The 19203-nt window shown below is 40.6% G+C and overlaps 2 protein-coding genes across 3 annotated transcripts; one reads left to right on the forward strand and one right to left on the reverse strand.

The window, feature by feature from the left end:
• The first annotated feature begins 6747 nt into the window (after positions 1–6747).
• gnb3a (guanine nucleotide binding protein (G protein), beta polypeptide 3a) lies at positions 6748–12852 on the forward strand. The gene is made up of 8 exons (XM_061819816.1): positions 6748–6854; positions 8278–8423; positions 8519–8582; positions 9490–9652; positions 9739–9805; positions 10861–11062; positions 11337–11553; positions 11861–12852. The coding sequence occupies exons 1-8, from the start codon at positions 6798–6800 to the stop codon at positions 11965–11967; spliced, it is 1023 nt and encodes a 340-aa protein (XP_061675800.1). The 5' UTR covers positions 6748–6797; the 3' UTR covers positions 11968–12852.
• Positions 12853–12984: 132 nt separating this feature from the next.
• Positions 12985–19114, reverse strand: cdca3 (cell division cycle associated 3). Of its 2 annotated transcripts, none has more exons than XM_061819806.1 (6): positions 18958–19114; positions 17754–17927; positions 15708–15810; positions 14272–15069; positions 14114–14169; positions 12985–13258 (listed from the first exon to the last, which is right to left on the reverse strand). In XM_061819806.1, exons 2-6 carry the CDS (start codon positions 17883–17885, stop codon positions 13169–13171), a joined length of 1179 nt encoding a protein of 392 aa, XP_061675790.1. In that variant the 5' UTR covers positions 17886–17927; positions 18958–19114; the 3' UTR covers positions 12985–13168. The 2 variants fall into 2 exon arrangements, with proteins under 2 accessions (XP_061675790.1, XP_061675789.1); XM_061819805.1 differs by having other exon boundaries at positions 14114–14172.
• Positions 19115–19203: the final 89 nt, after the last annotated feature.

A 19203-nucleotide genomic window follows, 5' to 3' on the forward strand; every position in this document is an offset into this window, starting at 1 on the left:
TGCAATGTGTGATTGGTGTCTTTTCCCTCACAGTCTTCTGGAACATTTATGTGTCCATTTTTCCACAAGAGGAATATCACATGTCCACACGTCCGCTCTGTGCTATGCTAACAGGGGCACTAATAATCTTTAACTAGTGGGCCCCCAGTCGAGTATATAACCTCTTGCCCTTCTGGAATAAACTTCAGTTTATTCATAATTGGAAGTGCGATGAAGAATTGATTAATCTACAACTAATTTAATTTGTGTTTTTTATACAAGTAGATTGAGTTACAAATTTTCTCTGGACAGAAATGTTGATCTTTTGTCTGGCTAAAATAAAGGAGGGGGGCTGACTGTTACTCACTGGGGGAGAGGGGGGGGGGTATAAGTACTAAAGATGGAAGCCCGGTTTAAAATGTCCATCAACCTCACAAGGACCAGCAGTAGGAGACAAATGGAGGGAAAAAAAGAAGAGGAGCACAGACGTTGGCTCCGTGAGAGGGGATAGAAATAGAGAGATTACATTTAATCCCTCCGTAAATGAGTGCATTTGTTTATGAAGCTTAAAAAGTCTCCCATTTAGAATATGGAATAGTAATCCAGCCGTAGAAATCTTTTAATCATTTGGCGGAGTGACGCTGTTGGCCAGTGGACCCCCACCCTGACCCTGACCCTGACCCTCTCCCTCATCTCCTCAGTGAACACTCAAAGTGCTGTCGATGTCCCATATTAACGCTCTCACCTCGCAGCCCCCCCACCCCACCTTCTTTTCCTGTGTTATAATCCCACTCCCAGCACTACTACTGCTTTTGCAGAATTGGGTTGACGTGCCGGCTGGAAAACAGTGTACCCTACACATCTGCATTAATCCCCTCTCAGACGGGTGAAACACAACATACGTCGCGTTTACATCCCACCTCACACCCGGCGCAGTAACTAGACACCACCACAGGAAACGTAACGCCACCTTTCTGCATTTTACTCTAAATGACGGAAGGCCTCGTTGCAATATCGAAATCGGCTCCATCATCAGAATTGGGCTTGGGGCGATGGTGCGTGAAGAGTACAGGCATTCAAAATCCACACAGCAATAATGGAGGGAGTACCTTATTCATATCAGGGAATGATTAAAATTGCAATCAAATATGATTCACTCAGATACAAAGCAGTAACGTTGTGAGCAGCAGATGAAAAAAAAATTGCGCAAAAGCATAAAAATACCGCTATAAAAATGCATCTTGCATTCACATTTCTTAATGTTTCGAGGGAAAAAAGATCAAACTATTGCGCCAAAAATGTATGATCAATAAATTATGAATGTCATCAAAAGACTACAAAGTGCATTGTAACTGGGCAGTGGCTCACAAAGATTTTACCCTAAGTACAAAAAACAAAACAAATAAAAAAAATAACTTAGTGAAGAAAATAAATATTTGAAACCCCTGCAATATTGCAAGTTCTCCCACTTAGAAATCATGGAGGGGTCGGAAATTTTTATCATAGGTGCATGTCCACTGTGAGATAGATAATCTAAAAAGAAAAATCCAGAAATCATAATGCACAATTTTTTTAATGATTTATTTGTGTGAAACAGCTGCAAATAAGTATTATTATTATTATTATCTCTCTCACAGTGGACATGCACCTATGATGAAAATTTCCGACCGCTCCATGATTTCTAAGTGGGAGAACTTGCAATATTGCAGGGGGTTCAAATACTTATTTTCTTCACTGTAGCCCTCCAAGTACCACCATAACGACCAACATGAAAATGCTCATTAAAAAAATGAATCCCCAAAAAAATTAGACTACATTCAGTGTAATGGTGGGTTGGATTTCTAATCATGTTTTTTTTTTTTTATGTTTCATGCTGGTCTGTCAAAATATGTTCTTACAATGACATAATTGATTTATCGGCTTTGACACAACTTTCAATACATCAGTGCAAAACGATCGCTCACCCCTACAATGTACAGCAGTTGTGGTATAGTATTAATTGAATTATAATGGAATTATTAAGTCACTAATGAAATGAAAATTAAATAAACTACATGATAATAAACAGTACACTAACATACAAATTGCTGTTGACTAAAGATTTTGTAGTTCAAATATTTATTTATTTTGACCTAATGTACAGGGGGGCACTGGGATTGTCTGGCAATTAGTTCAGGGTCGGAGTCAGCTGGGATAGGCTCCACCGCTCATGCCACCCTTGTGAGGATAAGTGGTATGGAAAATAGATGCATGGATGTCGAGGTGGAAGTGCTTCATTGCACGTGGGAATTTTCCCGAGTCAATTTCTGCAATTTCTAAAATGGACAATTTCATAATGTGAGCTTCAGAGATTGATCAATGACTCCGAAATTTTGGGCTTTCGCTCGAGTGCCTGCGTGTCGGCATGTTTGCATTGAAGGGTTTCTATAATACATCCATCCATTTTCTTAGCTGCTTATTCTCACGAGGGTCACGGGGAGTGCTGGAGCCTATCCCAGGCGTCAACTGGCAGGAGGCAGGGGACATCCTGAACTGGTTGCCAGCCAATAGCAGGGCACATCGAGACAAACAACCATTCGCCCTCACAATCACACCTAGGGGCAATTTAGAGTCTTTCCTAAAATATAGACATAATTGACAAATGGTCGGACCTAGACCACTATTCCACCAAACGTTTTTTTTTTTTCCCGCCCCAATCACAGTTTGTTTCTTTTTTGTCAGGCAACCTAAATGATACCGATGGGGGGGACCTATGAAACTGAAGATGAAGACCAGGCCTTTGTTGTGGGTAAAAGTCCAAGCAATATGGAAGTAATCCTAAATTCATTATATTCAGCAAAACGGCAAAACCCGAGTTATACACAAACACAAAAAGATATGTGTGCGGCGTATTTTATTGCTGGCATCATTGTCCTGTACAATGTCCCCCCCCCCCCAAAAAAAAAACAGCCCACTTTAATTCTCAGTGGCTCAGAGAGTATTAGCTCCCTCTCAGGTTTAGTCAACATCAGCCCCGCTGCCACTCGAGGAAGTTTCAGGATGACTTACTAGTACACCATAAAAAGTCATCTACCCAGACCTTATTATTTTCCTCCTTCTCCCCTCCCCTCCATTATTTCCATCCCTTGATTCACCCCACGCTCACGTCTTGTGACCCCCTTGCAGTAAGCGCCTTCTTTGGTCTCCCCCCCTTGTCTCCTGTCCGTTTTTGTCTGCCCCTTCCCCACCACCACGGCAGCAGCAGCAGCGGCCACCTCTCACTGTCCATTGCACAGTTGATCCCCTCATCCCTGATCTCCCTTCATCCCTGAAATCCTCATCTGTTCTTCACAGGGCAGGAGAGCAGAGGAGAGGAGAGAGGGGCTGACGAAGGGGAGCATCAGGCCCGCTGCAAAAGTGAATGGAAAGTGCCGGAACGGTCAGAGGGCGACTGACCGCTGCGCCGGTGTGATTACGTTTCTGTTTGAAAGTCTTCTGGAATATTCTGAGAGGAGTCCCCAAATCGGTGAGGCCCAGTTTTGCGTTGTTTGTTTGATTTCGCTCCTCAATGGGTGGATCACGTCACATTCAGAAATTAATTAAATCAGACATTTTGGCTTTTGTCACAAAATAGCTTTTAAAAAACTGTATGTATATATATATATATATATATATATATATATATATGGATATATATGTGTATATATATATTTTTTTTGTACAATGGCCTGATAATTAAAATAGTTAAAAAAGTCAAAAGTTCAAATAATTATTAAATAATCTTGTAGCTACGTATGAATATATCATCACGAGTGTGATGGTTTATAATTTTATATAATAAATGTATGTAATAAATATTCTACCAGATTATCATTGAAAAATCTGCAACATATACAGTTACATTCAACAAACTTCAGTGATGTCATAATAATACTAAAAATAATTTGTTGTATTTATTTTACATTTTTATTATTTTTTATAATTTGTTTAAAACTTGGATAAATCTTGAAAATTAAAATATGCCCTATTAAAAATACAAAGGTCTTTAAAAATGCTGTTTATTGTAAATATGGTTGACAGTGGGGCAGCAAACATGATAAACATAAAATAAGTTAAATTCAAATCAATTTTGTGATTTTACAATATTTTACAATATTACAAATAATGCGATAATTGTTTAAGTATGATTTTGTAACTTAACTAGAGCTCAGAAGATAAAAACACTGACAAATGTAGATTTTTTTTTATTAGTCAAATGCTGAAGCCCAAAAATATGAAACTTGCACAACTAGATCCAGCAAAAAAAAAATTCCAATAATATTTGAATTTTTTTTTTTTTTATATTGTAGGGGAAAAATCCGCCAAATATATATTTTTTTAATTCCTTATTAAAAAATTACAGACTTTTTGAAAGAGTGCTTTCTGTATCCGTAAGGGTTAAGTGGCGGCAACAAACGTAACAAATGTAATTCTTGTTCTTTTTGCTTCATACAATAATCTGTCTTTTGCATTACTTTTCATAAGTCATGTGTACAGTATGCATCATATACCTGATTATATGACAATACACATTAGTAGCCAAGCCAAATTTCTTCTCCACACTTTTGGACCCAGAATCAAGATTTGGGAGCAAGAATTCAAATGTGACTACGATGACTTTTCCGCGACTTCTACTCTTGTAGCAGACAATTCACACTCCATCCAGCCGGTGCGCCGCCCTCTGGCGCCTCCCCCACCCCCTCCCCGTCTCTTATCCGCGTGCAAAGAGCAGTCAGTAATCGGATGAGAGCAGATTTGATTCAAAAAGCACCCCCCACGCCCACCTCCCCTTTAAAAATCTCTCCCGACGGGATTTCAAACTAACTCTCCTGACCGACCTTTTTCCGCCCCCACCCCCCAGACGCCTCCACCGATAGATGATGTTAATGCATTTCAGAATCCAGCAGCATGCTCCGCTTCTCGCAGCCATTTAATCCCACGAAACAATAGCGGGAAAACACTTTCTACCTGGACTACTAGGTGACAAAAAGCTACTGAATCAGAAAGACAATATCAACCGGGACATTCATTCCATTTTAACAGGGTCGTGCTTTCACTACAAGACATCCAGATGGTTAAAAGGAGTCCAATCTACACGCACACGCAGATACATACAGTACACATACGCACACCTTGTCCTCTCCTTCCTCTGATTTTTACATTAGGCAAATGAGAGGCAAATCCATCAGGTCATGTGATCTCTGATTCAAATAGTGAGGGAAGGCGCAAAATGAAATATTGCCCATCACTACTACACTGGTAGCTTATGAGTTTAAGTCATTCATTTAATCTTACAGCAAATCAAATCCATTTGCCCCATTGAAATGAACTGAAACGCCATTACGCCAAACTGTTCCAGCCTCCCGAATAAAAAATACTATTAGTTATTCTTTACATGTTTCTGCTCAAGAACAATAGCCCTGTGTTCAATAAACATGTGTTTGCAAAACATAATTAAAGAGAATGTAAATAAAGTGATTTTAAAGTGTAATTACTTTACACGCTACTACTATTTATGTTTTGGATGTGTACCTTTTGGGGGATTGTCTAGTGACTGATGAGCTGACGTTTGGCCAGTCGGTGCGTGAGTGTCTGGCAGTGAGTGGAGGCCTACAGCAGCTCCTTTCCCATGTTCTCATGTTGTATTTTTGCATATGACTTTCTTTCGCATACTATAACCGGAAACTGGACTGAGGTACTGTACTGCGTGTGGGCAAGGAGAGCCACAGTTGTCAACGCGTGTGGCTGCATCGGCAAATGTGGCACTCCTTGCCCATGTGCAGTGCATTACAGTGTCGTAACCCCACCATTATTTTTTGTCTTCATTCAAGCATCAGAAGCTTGCTTGTGAATCTAATTTTAACAAATGCACACACAATATTAAATTATACAAATTAATGGTTACATATACGGTATGTTTGACTAAGGAATATTTTTCCAAAACAAAGTAGTTTTTCCACATTATCTGTGGAGGAAAAAAAAAGTATTTCTATTATTTACTGTAGAAGTTGATCCTGGAGAAAAATCTATAAAGAAAAAAAAACATCGTAGTCATTTTCTTTTTCTGTAGTGGGGTCAGAGGATTGACGAAAATCCAATGAATGTGTTGGGAAAAAAAAAATGGAAATTTAATTTGGAAGTTTTTCACACTGTCCTAATGTCATCTAGTGACCAAAAAAAAAAAAAAAAAAAAAAAACCATCAGGGGTTATTGCGGTTGCATTTCTCACACTAACTGATTTTTTTCCATTAGAGGATGAAATGGCTCTTTTAATCACGACATTACCAAATTCCATTGCAATCAACAATTTGGTCGCTTGAACACACGTACACACGCACACGCACACACACACACACACACACACACACACACACACACTTCCTCTCATTCCTCGCCAATACATCCATGTGATGACATTATGACAGGACGTACTGGTTTGTGTGTACATACCGGCTGAATCATCTGAAGAGCAAATAGTTTTACTGTTCAGGACCCGTGTGAATATTCATACACTCCTGCATGAGCTCCACTGTGTGTGTGTGCACTAGTAGTGTCTGTGTGTTTACCGAAGTTTGCAAAGCAGACAAGAGCCCAGTTTGACTTGCAAAAACGTTACTTCCTCGCAGAGCCGGAGCTTGCTGCAGGTAAAGCTCATTGTTAAGGTTTTCGCATCATGACTGTATGGCCGCTGTGATGCTATGTTGCAGACGAATCATTAAATTGTGTTATCTTTTTTTATGTGTGGGTGGGGGGCTGATCAGCTTTCCTGCCATCCTTGACAGTGCCTGACAAGCATCGCCATGGGTGAAATGGAGCAATTGCGAAAGGAGGCAGACAACCTCAAGGACCAGATCACTGTGAGTCCGCAGAATTTTATCACATAATACTGAATTAATTGAAAAAAATTAGAAAACGCAGAAACTTGTTTGTCAGTGTCGGTTGTTCTTATTTCTCAACAATTTAGAAAATAATGTAAATAGAAACATCTGTCACGCTGTCCCCAAAAATCGAAGTTACCCAAGTATAATTGAGATCAAAACCTGTCAAATCAAAGTAAATAAAACTACTTTTACAGCTGGATGCAGCAGTTAACTGGGCCTCACACCTACTATTTCATGGCAAAATCTCAAAATCTTAAAATTTGACATTATCTTTTGCCAACATCAGATGGCAAAGGCATAAGTGCCAAGGCACGTTTTTTTTGTTGTTGTTTGTTTTTTAAACAAATGGGATACCACCAAACAAATATGACAGAAAAGTGGATACACTTGTGTTATGAAATCTGTTGTAAGAGACTGAGTGACTATCACTATATGTTGCTAGAATTGATAAACATGTTACTTGTTGTAAAAAAAAAAAAAAAAAGAAAGAAAAATGGCCCTATTCAATGGAAATGGATACTTTTAATCTCTCCTCACACTTGGTGGGGATCATTGGTCTATGATCCAAGGTTACTGGGGCCCATCTGGAGTTAGTCAGAGTACAGAATCTGCTCACAACGTCTCCCTCAAACCATAATGGTCAGCGTCTTGCGCAATTTTGGTATCGCTCCTTTTGACTTTTTCATGCATCTTCTTCTGATAGACATTGATACCAAATTATATTTGTGGGCAATTAGACAAAATATGTGGGGCCACTTTTTGAAGAACCACTGCAAATTGTCCAAATGACCCTAAAATAGCTGTTTTAAACCAAAATGGCAAATTTCCTGAGTTTTTTGATGCATGGTTTCTAGAGACTTTTTTGTGGGTCTGTACATGATAAACGTGCATACCAAATTTCATGTTAATAACAGAAACTGTCTTCAAAGGCTTAATTTAAAATTTTTGATATATTTTTTTGCCAAATTTTGTAGGACGGGTTCACCTCTGAAGGACCCCTATAAATTGTCAAAATGACCGCCTTAAACCAAAATGGCAGACTTCCTCTGTCTTGTTGTTTGTGGCTCTACAACTCACAAAAGAGACGCCTACCAAATTTTGTTTCTTTTCTTTCTTGAGACTTTTTTGTGAATATACTCATGAAAGATATGAGTACCGGATTTCACGTTATGAAGAGAAATTAGATTTGGGGGTGCTAAATTAATTATTTCATGGCTTCAATGCCAAAAACATACATTTTCAAAATTTGGGGAGTTTTTTCTTTACTATTTTGGAAACCCTTGACAGACTGTTTTTCGTGTATTGTGGAAAGAGTTGAATTTCCTGCGCTGTGCTCATACTGGGCACTCTTCTGTGGTGACATCACAAAACCAAAATATTTTACCGCTACTTCAATTAGGCGGCACGTAAGGCCGTGCAGGACACAACCCTGCAGGAGGCCGTGGGCGGCATCAACGTGGTGGGCCGCGTCCAGTTGAAGACCAGGAAAACACTGAGGGGCCACCTTGCCAAGATCTACGCAATGCACTGGTCCACTGACTCCAAGTAAATAACGCTGGGAAAGCGTTTTTTTTTTTTTTTTCCTCTTATTGGGCAGGATGTGAAAGAAATTCAAAGATTTTGTGTTCACGCGTCACCAGGCTGTGTGTGAGCGCTTCACAAGACGGGAAGCTTATCGTGTGGGACAGCATCACGACCAACAAGGTGAGAAAGAGCCACTCGACGCTGCTTGGAAATGCAGTGCTGACTAAGTTACACACCTCCGTGTTTGGTCCTCTGTGGTCTCCTGAGGGAACAATTCAGGTCTCGGCCCAGCAGGTTTTTCTTCTTCAAAACAGACGCCTGTGGGGAACAGAAATGTCAGTAAGGTGGACTAAAGCAACAATTTTGACTTGTGGTTCTGTTGAGTCTTATCCAAGTTCATCACAGGCTAACGCTATCTCCATAATTGAGTACTCCGGTCCCAGTTCTCAGTTTTTGTGCATTTTCAGCATTTATCTTCAAAGATATAAAGTATGAAGACGAATCTATGATTTCACATTGTGGTTTTAACATGGAGCACAGGAAAAAAAGTACAGACTCTTGAGATGTACGAAAGTAAAAAAGTAAATGTCTATTTTTACTTTCAATTTCAGCAATATCGGTTTTGATAACTTGGCACTATTACAGCAAAACATCTAAACAAAATAGTTTCCGTCTTTATCAAATTGCACAGTGAAGAAAAATGAAAATAAACATTGGCTCAGGCTTTTATATCCACAGGTGTAGATCCAACTGACTTCTTTACAATAAACATCTTTATATAATCACATTTAAATGTAAATGTATTTATTGTTTTTGCGTATCATTTCATTTTGTATTTCTGAATATTATGCCATTATCTTTAAACAATACATTTGAATGTATACAAAACATTTGGCAGTATTCTATTTTAATGCATGAATCCTTTAAATTATATTTTTAAAACGTGTTTGTGTCTAAATTGCTCTATCGGTACTGTTTTAAATCTCTATGATGTTATTGCACCACAGAAAACTACAACAACTTTAATAAAGTGGTTGAATACCTCTGAAGACATTCAGGTGAATCGATTTGCTCTCCCTCCATCCAGGTGAACGCCATCCCGCTCAAGTCATCATGGGTGATGACGTGCGCCTACGCCCCGTCTGGCAACCTGGTGGCATGCGGGGGTCTGGACAACATGTGCTCCATCTACAACCTCAAGGGCAAGGACGGCAACGTCAAGGTCATGCGCGAGCTGGCGGCGCACACCGGTTAGCCGGACTCACAGCCTTGTTGACGTTCTGCCGCTCGGTCGACTTCATCCATTTCCATTCTAGTATTGTTGTCGTGGTTACAGGTTACCTGTCCTGCTGCCGCTTCATCAGCGACAGCGAGATCATCACCAGCTCTGGAGACTGCACTTGGTGAGACGGCGGAAGCACAAATGATTTTGTACACACGCACCAATCAATGAAAATGCAGTGATGGGAAGTAAGCCTGTTTGTACATTGTCACTGAACAGTTTTGCAGACTTAAGTTTTTTTTTTTTTTTTACTTTGCGAGTGAAATTAATTCAACTCACTTCACAAATTTCAGTGTACAATTCGTCAAGCTCTTTAATGCCACAACCAATTAAGGTTACTGTATTAAAAAAAAAAATTACACATTTAACAACTCCCATAAAGACACTGCTAGCTTGATGCTAGCATCCATTGGGGGGGGGGAGGAGGAAACTCCACTGACATGCGAGCAATTTGTATCGATATTTACAATTTTAGAAACCATTACGCAACAAATACTGTATTTGAACACAAAGTGGTGGCGCAAAACAGATATAAAATGATAGTTACAACATCTTACTGTCACTAACAGTCATAGATATGAACGATAGGTAGAAAACTGCGTGCTTGCAGCGACATTCAGCTAATGGTGCAAAACAGATATAAAATGATTGACGTTACATCAGTTTATTGAGACACTAACAGTCAGATTTGAACAATAGTACAGTGATATTCTGCTAATAGCGCCTACGTATCAGCACAAAGTCTCCATATTGTGCCGTATACAGTTATAAAATTGGTTATAAAAGCATGTCGTTTTTTTTTTTTTTTTTTTTGGGCACAAATTTATGTACTTCTACATAAGTACAGAATGTGAGTACTTTTACTACCTGTGGAATTACCTACACATATACAGTACCCCAATAGATGGGTTTCCAATGACCGGTATAGTGACACACAAGATAGCAGACAAGGAAATCCTGGGACTGTGGTGACGTCGTCAGAAATCTATCTATTGTGTTATATAAGAGATGACTAAATAATATGCTTCTGACACAATTTCAGAGGATGGAAGGTTGCCTGTTGTCGTGTAATTCCCGCGAAATACATTGTGCAAGTGCACATAATGTCATGGCTGTGTGGTGTCCTGTAAAATTGACTTTCCTGACTGCCACAATGGTTGTTGGTCTTGGTCCCAGCGTGCTATGGGACATCGAGACGGGCACCCAGAAGACTATCTTCGCAGGCCACCAAGGAGACTGCATGTCCTTGGCCGTGTCCCCGGACTTCAAGTTTTTCATCTCGGGAGCGTGCGACTTCACGGCAAAACTGTGGGACATCCGAGAGGGCAACTGCAGACAGACATTCGGGGGCCACGAGAGCGACATCAACGCCATCGGGGTCGGGATACTTGATGGCTATGAACATTTGCTCTCATTCATATTTTAGCATCTATCATCACAGTAACTTACATACTGTAGCTGTGCGTTGCTTTAAGCTACATTATATTGTAAACATACAAGTTAACGTTTTCATGACTGTTGATTCTATTCACAAAATGATGCTAGAATGAGCAACAATGATGACTGTACTTGGCCAGTCTTGATCAGTACAGGATCTATTTCTATTTGATTTCTATGGTTGTGACGGCCGGCCCTCACCATCTCCTCCGCAGTTCTTCCCCAATGGCAACGCGGTCATCACGGGTTCCGACGACGCCACCTGTAAGCTGTACGACCTGAGGGCCGACCAGGAGCTCATCACCTACCAGGACTCGAGCATCATGTGCGGCGTCACCTCGCTGGCCCCCTCCCTGTCTGGACGTCTCCTCCTGGCTGGATACGATGACTTCAACGTCAACATTTGGGACTCGCTTAAAGCAGAGAGAGTGGGTGAGTTGAACGCTTTCAATGGAGAATCAAAGGCGCCACATTTCAATTCAAAAAGTACATATTAAAAATCAAATGTTACACATTCAGAATCAAATGCTGCAATTCTCTACTAAATGAGGAATGAAACACAACCAATCCAGGACAAAATCCTACAGATTCTGAATCAAATTTGACAGACTGAGATGAAAACTGCCAGTTTAGAATGAGGCACTACCATTTCCAGATCGCGTGCTACTGATTCCCAATCAAATGCGACTCGCTCGGATTCTAACCGATATGTGGCCTTCTCTCACGTGCGGCGGTCCAGGAGTGCTGGCCGGCCACGACAACCGAGTGAGCTGCATCGGCGTATCCTCCGACGGCATGGCGTGCTGCACGGGGTCCTGGGACAGCTTTCTCAAGATTTGGAACTGATGCCTCGCAGCCGGCGTCAGATGTGCATTCTGGGATTTCTTCGGGAGGGTCACAGGCGGGCGTGGTATTTCATTGTGCCAATTTTTTAAGTTGGAAAAATTCCTCTCTGTTAGTTCATTATTACGAAGTGGTCACCGGCTGTCGGTCTTTAGGCTGACTAAACATGATGGTATGGATGCTATGCTGTGTTTTATATCAAGCTAACTTGTTTTTAGGTTGTTACTTTTCCGTTAGATGCTTAAGTTGACTTCTAAATAGAATTACAACCCTACTTTGGAGGTTTTTGTGTTTGCTTTGAATGTGATGTGAAGGTTTGTTCTGGACCCAATGCCCCCTTCCTGACACAAATGTGAGACAGCCAACAGGTGGGAAAACAAAAAAAGTGGTTCACATAGCACTTAAAGTACCAGCAACTGACCATTTGTCTCAGGACTTAGTCATGGATGCTTTTTTGTGTACATTAGCACTTTTTTTTTTTTTTCGGGGAGGGGTGCGAATTTATTGTAAATACGAGTCATCTTTTTTTTCTCCACCAGATGAAATCATGGGTACAATAGTTTGATTGACGGGTCTTCTTATTAGGATTTTCCAACAGAAGCCAAAGTTTAGCAGATCTTCACACCCTGTTTAATAAAGAAGGAATACTACTGTGCTGGTTTTATGGGCTCACTATTTCTGTCAGTAATCACTTTGAGGTTCTCAGTTACAAATTTACAATAAAATCCAATACAAACTAGTTTTCTCTATCAATTTACAGACACTGTCCAAATGCACAAGACCTTTTGCACCACGAGGGCCATATCTTGCCCATCCCTGCTTTAAAAAAAAAAAAAAAAAAAATCTGGCATGTCATGAAATTGTAAAAACAGAATACCCTGAGAAATAGTAAAAAAAAAAAAAAATGTTAACCCAATAAATTAGTACTTATCCCACCCTCCCCCAATACAATTACATTTACTCCATTCATTGATTGGGGATTTTAATCCAAGCTTTCCCACTTGTATTTAGGCACAAAAATAAATGTTTAATACCTTTATTCCTAAATTACAGAAAGGCCATTTCAGGGTAAGAAAAACAGAGTGTAGTAGTAAAAGGCAGAAAAGCAAACAACACAAAGTCCATTTTGAAAAACTGTACACATAAAAATTTTAAAAAGAGGTATGAAAATATGTACAAACTTTTTTTTTTTTGCACAACATTATCAATTCTCCTTGTTCAGAGACACGGCCAAAAGTCTTCGGTCCATCTGGCCGAGCCGAGGCTTCTCTGGGGTGGAACCCTTCAATTTCATCTGGAATAAATACATTATTCCTTTAATTATTTTACAATAAACACTTACTTGACAACTTGGCGGGATAGAGGAGTGTTTGTTATTAATTGAACACATGAAATGGATAAAGATAGAGAAATAGAAGCAAATGAACTTGAGTATTCCGTGTATAATGGCTATCAAAATAGTTGACACATAATGGGTGGGGTACACACACGCACACACAAAGGATATATTTTGATGCTACAAAACTCCATGTAGAGAATGAAAGCAGGGTACCTATAATTATTGCTAAGTAACTATCACAGAGGAGTGACATTTATACATACCAATCATAGCTGAAACGCAAAAAAAGGTTGCCCGGCCGACATGCTGACGATTATAGGAATTATTAATGGTAGAAGCAAAGAAATACTGAAGCAAAATGTTAAGTAAGTTATAGCAGGAGACTAATAGCATAGTCAGCCAATAAGTGCTGGTTACCCAAAGCCAGAGAAACCTAAGCCCCTTTGTGTTAAAAATTATTTATGGTGAAAGTATAACTGGTTTAATTATAGATAGTGATGGATGGCCAGAGATTACTGTATCTAGATAACTACTGGTAGCTAACACTAGATAGTAGTGTTTGAGGTTCAGTTAACGGATAGGGAACCAGTTTATCACATTACGTTCCACCGCTAGGGAGGGAAAAAAATGCCATTGCTTAGCAAAATTATCCAGCAACACAAGAGAACATACAACTTGGTCAGCTTTGGTTTGTCATGTGAGAAAAATGCTCTGTGGGAATAAGCAAATTAGTTTCAAAAACATTTTTTTACTTAACTTGTAATCTTAAAATAATTGTCCTTGACGCGTAAAATAGTTCTTTTCAATTACCTGAGGCTGTCCCCTGGCCGAGTTGCTCTCCTTGAGGATCTGCAATGGGGAGCGGCCTTCTGTCCAAATTTAAAAAAAAAAAAAAAAAAAAACACATTGAATGAAAATCATGTCACAAATAAGAGTTCATGAAAATGGTGAATGACACACATACACACCTTTCTGCTTTTGTTTTCCACAGGTCCCCTTGTTTTCATCGTTGACGCCCTTCAACGCCACAGACACGGCAAGAGGGGAGGAACCCCCTTTAGCGCCTTGCCCCGTTCTGGCTCTGAGCCCAGTGGCCCCGAAGCCTTTTCCCAGCCACTGCGGCTTGAAAACCACCTGACTCGGACTCTTGACATCCAGGGTGAGCCGGCGGGGGGCGGCGGGAAGCTGCGAGCCGGGTGCCTCGGGAGCCACCACGGAGGAGACTTCTCCCGCTTCCTTCTGCGGTTGCGCGGGAGAGCCAAAGGAATCCCGATTGGGCTCGAGTGCGATTCTGGGCATGGCGTAGAGGTGGTCCAAGCCATGGGTGAGCACCTCCACTACTGCGGCGTCTTTACCATCTCGGTGAACCTCCGCTAGAATTTGAGAGGGTGACGCTCCCTCGTGGCGAGTGATGAGGCTCATGCTCAACCTCTTATGGATCGGAGATTCCCTGGCTTCTTCAGCCTCCTCCAGGCTCACGCCGTCCGTTTCGATCTCCACCTCGACGTGGGGCTCCTCCAGCAGTACAAAGGGGCTGCAAGAGCTGCCCCCACTCTGGATGGGCGTGGCCACGAGGTTGGCATGCTCAGCCACAGAGCCGAAGACACGTGGCCTCTGAGGAGTCAGGAGAGGCTCCGTGGAATCCAGTTCCTCACTCTTAAGGAAATCCTGATCCTCTTGTGCAGAGACCCTAGTCGGGGGGACTTTTCCCTCGGCCTCAATATGGAACAACATGCCCAGACGACGAGCGAGGTTGTCCACTTTGGCTGCAACCGGGAAGGTACATTTCATCGACATTTGCCAAGTCTAAATTCCAAGTGTCCAAATTCTAATTAAATGCTGATCAACTTTTTGTCCTTTAATTTCCATGTTCAGTACACTTCAAGTAACATTTTCTCATATACTTGTGGTTTCCATTCAAAACCTACACAGGAAGCCAGAGATTCCACACCAGTACTTCCAATAGTCAACACCGGGCAGTGTAAACAAATATTCATAATACAAATAGTAGTGACTTGCAAGTTTAAGTCATTCTGTAACCAAGCTCGAAACTTGAATTTACTCATCTCAAATGCTCCCCATGAAAATATTTGAAAACACCCTTAATTCAAGAAAGCCCTCCGATTGTTTTTTTTAATAAACACTGAATTGTACACAATACAAAAATGCAAAGAAAATTTGACATTTAATTCATTTATTCTTCACTCTGTACTATAACTATTTTAAAATCGCAGGAAAGGGGAGGGAAATCCATTTGCGACTATAAATGGTCTTTTCCAACTGTCAGTAGTTTCTTATTTAAAGTCCTCCATTAATAAGGTTGACTTAAGGGTGTAGTATGAGTGAGACCAGGAGCTGTAGCCCAAAGCGTGCACTATTTTTAATAAAATAAAATGAAATTCACCTCTCATGACTTCTCGGACAGGCGTGCGGACAATGCCCACAGTGGGCGAGCGGGGATCACTTCCCACCAAAAGACACTCGCTCCTCGCTTCACTTGGGCCAACCTGGAGGGGAATAAGACCGGAGTGACGGTCTGAACGATCCCCTGTGCTGAAAAGTGTCCTTGTGATGAATACGCATGAGTTACTAACAGGGGAACTTGGGTACGTTTACCTGGGAAATCCCCCAGGCTCATAGTTCCCCTTCTTCTACATAGAGGGAGCTAACATACTTTATAGCCAAGCCCTAACCTAACCTTAAAACAAAAGTTGATAAAAAAGATATACACATATATGTACGTTTGCTGTGTTCGTGTTTCTGAGACGTCCATTGTGAACACGAACACTTGGCGACAAGTTGTCGAATGGCACATGTTGAAGCATGGATGGGGATGTTTCAGAGTGGCCGGAAGTTTACAAAATATATGTGCATGCGCATTACTCACAAAGAAACTTTTCAACACCGGGAGCGCTCAGACCGTCACACCGGATATTTTGATGCCCATGAAGGAAAAGAGCATCAAAACTCCACTTGAAGTCAGAGTTCAGATTCTAGGATGTCCAAAAGTTTAAGGAAGCCATATTTAAATCAAAACATGCTGGAAAATTGATGTATGGATATAAAATGTGTTTACATGCGAATACTTTCATGTTAAGGCATCCTAATACTCCCAGGCTTGCATTGCATCATGTGACTGACGCATTGCCCCCGACTCTGAGTCACTTGATGCGCACATGGCAAAAATTGTTGCTGAACGTAGAATGCCACGGAGATCATCACATGATTGGCCCATTTTATAGTTTAATGCAGTGATGACATACTTAGTGTGCCCCTTGCTTTTACATACCACCTACACCGCCGCCTTCTTCATCGATTTTGCAGAAGAAATCAACGCATAACCTAGTCATTTAGCTCCACTTATTCTACCAGACAATATTCCACAATCGCCATTGTAAGTAAAAACGGCCACTAGACACTGTCAAAAAAAAATAAATAAATAAAAATAAAAAATGCAGAGGAAACCCCACCCTAGGGTATCCATACCAATGCCAGTCGTCGCGACACCCCCGGTTTGGAGGGAAAGTGCAGCACGTTTTCAAAGCAGCGCGCATGGGTATAAATGTTGGGGTCAGCCGCACTGACGTTAGCACTGTTGCTGCCCGCGCGAGCAGGGGAGAAAAAAAAGCCGTTATCAGACTCCACGTTAGCAGGGTGGGGTGAGCAGTGAGGCTGCATGAGGCATAATGAAACAGACAAATTTAAGTGGTGAAATGTTTTAACCCTTTGTATTTTGACAAAAGAATGTCAGATACTTGGGGACTGTTATCAATTGTGAAACAAAAGATATTGACAACAAACAGATGAACCAGTTAATGGAGTATGTCACCACAATATTTGACGGATTTTCAAGATGATTTTTTGTACAAAAGATTTGTTTCCCCCAAAAATATATAAATGACGATTAAAGACATTTGATAAGCGGTTATCATATTTAATGTCTCTATGATGATGCAGGTCAAATTGAAAATCTAGATTTTAGGGGGAACATGCAAATTCTGTTTCCCTTATTTAACACAAACACAATAGCCAAGTAATGAACAGCAGGAATGGTAAATTACAGCAAATGCACAATTTACCATCAAAAGGGAAAGACATCTAATGCCATACAACAATGGCCGCATATTTCAACAGTTTGAAAAAAAAAAAAAAAAAACCCTCCAAATTTGCTTATAGTAGATAATCATTCATTAGAACCATAATTTTTCCATGTGAAAAATAGGTTTTCCATGGAAATTGTGTGGAGACATGTTGCTACAGTTGATCTGTGTAAAGTTATTCATACAATTAAAAGTGAATGTAGAATTATTTAATACAAGTTATCTCCAGTGCTAAACTGCACAATTTGCTTACTTTGCCCGGAACAAGCAGAGCTTTCCTCTACAGTTTTTAATCGCTGAATGAATCATCGGCGAGGATACTAGTGAGCATCCAGTGGCTCATACTGTACCTGAATGGGTGTGCGATCAATGGTCACCGATGGAGAGCGTGGATCACTGAGCTGGGCGACCCTACACTTTGGGACGGCTGCTTCTGGTTTAGTGGCAGCCCGGTCAGAAATCTTACTCTCGCTGGCTCCCATCCTTAAGATTTTTCTGTTTATAAACCAGCTCAAATGTGAAACCTGGACAACCACAAAATGAATTAATGGAGTTAAAATAATACAAAATTCTCTTTTCAAAAATATGTCATTATTACATGAAAAAGACCATTTAAGAAAACGATTTAGCCCCACAAAAAGGGGAAACGTGCAATTAAAGTTGAACAATTAAATAATTATGTTTGCGGGAGACTAAATAAATGTGGCTTAGACAACAACATTTCTTGTTCATAAACATTGTCCTCAATGCAAAATTTTTCCAGATTAAATTTTTCTACTACTGTATTTGGAATGCTATATTGGCTTTATGGTCCCTCAATACATCTTAATTAAAATCCTCCACACATTCCTGCGTTCAATACACTTTTCTGTTGAGAAGCTTGAAATCAGGTCATTGTAATTTCTCAAATTTATCCACGTCACCAGCAAAGATCTGCACCTCCATCTCTAGTCCCGAACCAGTGCTGTCAACATGAACACGTGTGTGCTCACAAGTAGTGAGGGTTGAGACTTCTACACGGAGGCAACCAATCAGAGGAAAGGCGATAGAGACCCAAAAACTGGGTCAAAGGGTGGTGGTAGTAGTACTGGAGTAGTATAAAACAATCTCATGTTAGAGAGCCACTACGGGACGTTTCATCACTTTTGAAACATAACAGACAGAAGACAAAGTGAATCAAGGCACTGGCTCATCCGCTTAACTTTCAATTCTTCCTTGTAGTAAAAGTATTTCAGACCCACTTTTAAAAGTCTTGTGCAAGCATTTTCAAATTTAGTACCCATAAATTTAATGCAATAAACGGCGGAACACTGGTAATTATACTGTGTTGGCAACACGCCAAATGACTTTAAACGTAAGTTCGTGGCATCAACTCGTAAGTTAAGCGTTAAATACGAATAAGGGCAGAGAAACGTTAGATCGTCAAGAAGCTGGCTAAGCTAATGTATGCCGTTTTTTTCCTCCCTCAGTCCACCCTCAACGTAGTACTTTTTGTTGAACTGCAAAAAATAAACAACGTCCAACAGGAAGTAGTTAAAATATTATCAAGCTTACCTATAAATGTCGACTGAGTCAAAGAGACGAGCTGACTTCTTAGGACCCGCGTGCCAGTAGTTGTAAGTAAAACAACACCAGACCTCCGTGATGCCTTCTTGTAGATTTAAATGGCGAAGTACAGCGCTAGCTTTTTTTGAACGAACCAATCAACAAGGGTACGGCCCCTGTTCTCCTTGCTTATTGGTTCAGAGCACAGTCATCATGCTAGGCGGGGCATCCTGAGGCATTTTGAAGCAAAATAAC

Source organism: Syngnathoides biaculeatus, chromosome 5, assembly GCF_019802595.1.
Source record: "Syngnathoides biaculeatus isolate LvHL_M chromosome 5, ASM1980259v1, whole genome shotgun sequence".
Lineage (NCBI taxonomy): Eukaryota > Metazoa > Chordata > Actinopteri > Syngnathiformes > Syngnathidae > Syngnathoides > Syngnathoides biaculeatus.

What these genes read in the sequence shown, in the direction of transcription:
- gnb3a (XM_061819816.1), top strand. Translation starts at nt 6,798, where the DNA reads ATGGGTGAAATGGAGCAATTGCGAAAGGAGGCAGACAACCTCAAGGAC. An exon ending in CGAGCTGGCGGCGCACACCG is followed by an intron (nt 9,653 to 9,738) that starts GTTAGCCGGACT and finishes TCGTGGTTACAG; the next exon opens with GTTACCTGTCCTGCTGCCGC. An exon ending in AGCTCTGGAGACTGCACTTG is followed by an intron (nt 9,806 to 10,860) that starts GTGAGACGGCGG and finishes TCTTGGTCCCAG; the next exon opens with CGTGCTATGGGACATCGAGA.
- cdca3 (XM_061819805.1), bottom strand. Translation starts at nt 17,885, where the DNA reads ATGGGAGCCAGCGAGAGTAAGATTTCTGACCGGGCTGCCACTAAACCA. An exon ending in TTGATCGCACACCCATTCAG is followed by an intron (nt 15,811 to 17,753) that starts GTACAGTATGAG and finishes ATTCCCCTCCAG; the next exon opens with GTTGGCCCAAGTGAAGCGAG. An exon ending in CGGCCAGGGGACAGCCTCAG is followed by an intron (nt 13,259 to 14,113) that starts GTAATTGAAAAG and finishes TATTTATTCCAG; the next exon opens with ATGAAATTGAAGGGTTCCAC.